Source organism: Conger conger, chromosome 19 (assembly GCF_963514075.1).
Source record: "Conger conger chromosome 19, fConCon1.1, whole genome shotgun sequence".
Lineage (NCBI taxonomy): Eukaryota > Metazoa > Chordata > Actinopteri > Anguilliformes > Congridae > Conger > Conger conger.
Window position 1 is genome coordinate 15740205 of NC_083778.1, and position 5000 is coordinate 15745204.

A 5000-nucleotide genomic window follows, 5' to 3' on the forward strand; every position below is an offset into this window, starting at 1 on the left:
TGACAATAACGAGAGACTGAAATCTAAAGGGAATAAAAAAATCGAAACTAAGAACTTAACAGTCTGACAGTGGAGAAGAAAGAGCGATAAAGGGCACGAGGAGGAGGAGGAGGAGGAGGAGAGGAGAGATAGAGCGCAGCAGGAGAAGAGGAAATGGGAAAGCAGGAGGTCGAGTCAGACCGGGGAGGTCACAGACTCTGCTTCTAAAACCCATTTTAAATACGTCAGTTACAGAATCCTCTGAAAGATACTCGAGTCCTACTGCTGGTTTCCATTCCTCCCCTCCAATCAGGACTGATTATACTGGGACACACCGGGCGAGTGAAACCTCTGGCCAATCTGTGGCTTTGATCAATCAGGCCGAAAAGAGAATCAGCAGTACTACTGGTCTCAGGTACCAGATTTGAGAACTCCTGGTCTGAAGTGTAGATCTGCGTACAGCAGGGAATGGCATTAATGGCATTTGGCAGACGCTCTTATCCAGAGCGACGTACAGTTGCTTAGACTAAGCAGGAGACAATCCTCCCCTGGAGCAATGCAAGGTTAAGGGCCTTGCTCAAGGGCCCAACGGCTGTGCGGATCTTATTGTGGCTACACCGGGGAATCGAACCACCGACCTCGCGGGTCCCAGTCATGCACCTTAACCGCTACGCTACAGGCCGCCCTCGCAAATGTGGCCCTGGAACCCTTTCCTCCCAGGTAATCAGTGCAGATGGTCTGAGTGGCGGGGACAGAGAGGGAGCAGAAGCAGGCCTGACCTCGTCGTGGCTCCCACGCTTGCTGTAGATGGCGGACAGCAGGCGGTAGCACTCGATGCAGCCGGCGTTCTTGGCGATGATCCCGAAGGTCATCTTCTCCGCCTCCTTGGAGCGTCCCGCCATGGCGAGCACCTGGGCCTGCGGGCCGGTCGCCGCGGAAACGCAGAGCGGGGACACGGTCAAAAAACCACCAGCCCAGCCTCCCAAAGCATTGTGGGAATGTTTTGCGCAACATTCTCAGAAATCGTGAAATGAAAATATCAGATATCAGAAGTACGGTTAAGCCTAAATCACGTTACATTTTTTTACATTTACATTTTAAGTCATTTAGCGCAAAGTGCGTACGTTCCTCAACAAGTGAAAAGCGCCAACTCCGGAAATAGCTAAACTTGCACGTAGTACAGTCAAAAACAAAGACAATAGTCTTAGTCGGATTCATAGTGAGATAATACGGAAAGATGTAGTCCAGAGCCGTCTCTGGTTTTCGCTCCACCTGAGCCGGATCATGGGCTTGATGGATGATATAAAGTCTGAACATCCTGAGCGCTGAAACACTGACTGCCTCCAGCATTCATTAACCCCGACTAATTCAAACCAATCCCAGTTTACAGGGAGATTTATTTATTTCGCCATTTATTAGTCATTCGTAATTGGTTTATTTAGGACAGCGCACACGGATAACATTTCTGTAAACGTGCCAGAGTTAGGAGGGAGGCAGGGAGGCAGGGAGGCAGGGAGGTTTACTGACACAAACCGTGGGCTGTGTGGGCTTTGGACGACTTTGGCAAACGCACGATAACAGGCAGACCCCGACCCAAAACCGTTCTAATCTGTTTCAGCCGGAATGGGTACACCAAGCACTTCACTGCACATTGTACTCTGTATGACTGTGTATGTGACAAATCAAATTTTTAATTGAATAGAATTCTGAATTGAATCGATTGAGTGCTAACCACCGTGCTGCCACGCTGACAGTGAGACAGATTTGAAACAGCAGCAGAGTTGAAGGGTAAGAAGAGAGGGGCTGTCGTAGCCGGGTTCAGGACCGGCCCCAGCCGGATCGGCGGGCTCAGGACAGGCTCCAGGACCGGTCTGGACCGGTCCGGGCCGGCGGGACTCTCACCAGGGCCAGCCAGATGTCGGCGCTGTCGGGCTGCAGGGCGGCGGCCTCGCGGTACACCTGCAGGGCCTCCTCGTAGCGTCCCGTGTTGTAGTACAGCGCCCCCAGCGGGGTCAGGATCTCCACCTTCCGCGCCACCTGCAGCGCCCTGGGACACGCGGGTCAGAGGTCAGGGGTCAGGGGTCACGGGAGGGTCAAACACGGCAACGACATTTACTTTCCCATTCCAATTCCGTTCTTTTATTCCATTTCCGGTTTAGGAGCGGATCCGAAACTGACGAGAGAGAAAAAAAACGGAAGTGGAATACATTTTTTGAAGCCATTCAGGCTCTCAGAAGTGGAATAAAAGAAAGTGCGCTCATTCGTGCAAGTAATATTATACTTTCTGATCTTGTCACGTTTCATTTCTTTCCGCAGAAAGAGTTGAACAGGTGGTTGAACAAGCGCTTGTAAGGCGGTTGAAAGGTGATTGTCGATTTCTTCCTTTGAACGGACGTCTGAGGGTTAGGGGTACTCAGACAGAGCAAGCACAAGCGTTCCTGAAACTAGCAAATGTTTTATTACCCAGATGGTGTTTTTTATTTATTATTTATTTCCTGGGCAGATGCTCTTATTCTTTATAAGTCCGTGGCTTAAATATTTTACTGCAGCAAGTCAGGTTAAAGCTGGGGTGGGCGATCTTTGGGCGCGAGCAGAATCAGGGCAGAAGAAGTAAGATTTCAAATGTATACAAGCAGCAAATAACCCACTCCCTCCTCTCCAGCTCAAACTAGGTTTTGAAACAGCTGGTAGCTGCTTGACCAGTTAGACCAGCTCCATACTCAACATGGTTTTGACCTGCTCAAGCTATGTTTTGAAACAGCTGGTCGCTGGTCATTTCAAGCTGGTCATAGCTGGAGTTCACACCAGGGTGTCCATCCCTCAGAGGGGTGAACTCAGATCCGGCCCTGCTGTGTGTGTGTGTGTGTGTGTGTGTGTGTGGGGGTGTGTGAGTGTGTGTGTGTGTGTGTGTGTGTGTGTGTGGGTGTGTGAGTGTGTGAGTGTGTGTGTGTGTGGGTATGTGAGTGTGTGTGTGTGTGTGTGTGTGTGTGTGGGTATGTGAGTGTGTGAGTGTGTGTGTGTGGGTATGTGAGTGTGTGAGTGTGTGTGTGTGTGTGTGGGTATGTGAGTGTGTGTGTGTGTGTGTGTGGGTATGTGAGTGTGTGTGTGTGGGTATGTGAGTGTGTGAGTGTGTGTGTGGGTATGTGAGTGTGTGTGTGTGTGTGTATGTGAGTGTGTGAGTGTGTGTGTGTGTGTGTATGTGAGTGTGTGAGTGTGTGTGTGTGTGTGGGTATGTGAGTGTGTGAGTGTGTGTGAGTGTGTGTGTGTGTGGGTATGTGAGTGTGTGTGTGTGTGTGGGTATGTGAGTGTGTGAGTGTGTGAGTGTGTGTGTGTGGGTATGTGAGTGTGTGAGTGTGTGTGTGTGCGTGTGTGAGTGTGTGTGTGTGTGTGTGGGTGTGACCCTCATCCTCCTCACCTCTTATACCAGGCTTCCGCCTCCTTGTTCTCATTGGACGATCGCAGCAGCCGGCCCAAGTTCACCATGGCGACGTAGTGCGCGGGTTTGAGCCGCACTGCATGCTGGTAGTGCACGGACGCCCTTTCCCCCTCACCTGCACGGGTGGAACGCAACGCAACGCGTGACACGCTGAACACAAGGCCTCACAAACAGCAGTTCTCCATCCATCCATCCATTCATCACCAAACCCACTTATCCCTGGTCAGGGTCAAAGGGGGGTGCTGCTGGAGCCTATCCCAGCATGCACTGGGCGAGAGGCGGGAATACCGCAAGGACAATTTAGACACTCCAATTCACCTAACCTGCACGTCCTTGGACTGCGGGAGGAAACCGGAGTACAAAGAGCAAACCCACACAGACAAGCGGAGAACAACACACAGAAAGGCCCTGCATTGTGGGGTGATATTGGCTCAGGCGGTAAGAGCAGTCGTCTGGCAGTCGGAGGGTTGCCGGTTCGATCCCACCCTGGGTGTGTCGAAGTGTCCCTGAGCAAGACACCTAACCCCCAAATACTCCTGACGAGCTGGTTGGTGCCTCGCTTTGGATAAATGCCATTTACCGTTTGTAACCCAGGACCTGCTTGGTGTGAGGCAGCAGTGCTACACGCATACTGAACCTGCAGCTGCACAAGCGACCATACGAACAGTCCCACACTGACCTGTGTCCACCAGGAAAACCCCGTAGTTGTTGTGCAGATCTGAGCTGTCCGGACAGTTCTCAATGCCCTGCTGGTAGACCTCGTTGGCTTCAGCAAACCGCTTCTGCTCGTTGACAGGGAGAGAAATTTAGAGAGAAAGAGAAAATGAGAGACCGAGAGAGAACGTTAAAGCAATTCTAAACAGCTTTTCTCTTTTATCATCCTGAAATCTGCTAAGAAAGTGTGAAGATAAAACCGGGAGAAGCCACTGTGCTGCATGCTGATGCACTCTGGAGAACGAGTAAACATCCAAGCAGCAGTGTGAACATGAAAGGAAATATATCAAACATAAGCTAAAAATGAAATGGCAGCGAGCATTGAAACTATGACAAATGCTCGTGCGTTTTACCCGAGACGTATTCCATAACAGGTACATTAAGAAATGTTCCTTTCAGGTTCATTAAACCAATTTTTCACGAGCAAACTGAATCCGTAAACGTGTTTGATACAGTGGTAATTAATCAAATTTTTGCCAGCCACTTGGAACAATACGGAACCAGTCCTAGCCTGGTAACCATGGGGACAACCTGCTGAAATTAGGAAGTGTGAATTAAGCCGTTTGGTCACCTGACCCTCCATAAGGACTCCACAGGATATGACACTCAGGCTCCTCTGCTTATTCAGCTAACCAGCAGAATGTTTTTCGCAAAAACGCACCTCCCATGTTTTTGAATAGGGGAGTCAACCATAGGAGTTGGCTAAGGTACATGACTGGGACCCAGAAGGTTGGCGGTTCAAGCCCCGGTGTAGCCACAATAAGATCCACACAGCTGTAGGCCCTTGAGCAAGGCCCAACCCTTATCCCCCACACTGCTCCAGGGGGATTATCCCCTGCTAAGGTTAATAAACTGTAAATTGCTTTGGATA

The 5000-nt window shown here is 50.4% G+C and overlaps 1 protein-coding gene across 1 annotated transcript in view; it reads right to left on the minus strand.

Moving 5' to 3' along the window:
• Positions 1–5000, minus strand: part of tmtc1 (transmembrane O-mannosyltransferase targeting cadherins 1) — a 75974-nt gene that overhangs the window by 3383 nt on the left and 67591 nt on the right. The window contains exons 13-16 of the mRNA XM_061229686.1: positions 4095–4197; positions 3395–3530; positions 1882–2026; positions 759–896 (exon numbers count right to left, since the gene is read on the minus strand). Of these exons, the coding sequence (XP_061085670.1) occupies positions 759–896; positions 1882–2026; positions 3395–3530; positions 4095–4197 (522 nt within the window). The remainder of the gene's footprint in view (positions 1–758; positions 897–1881; positions 2027–3394; positions 3531–4094; positions 4198–5000) is intronic.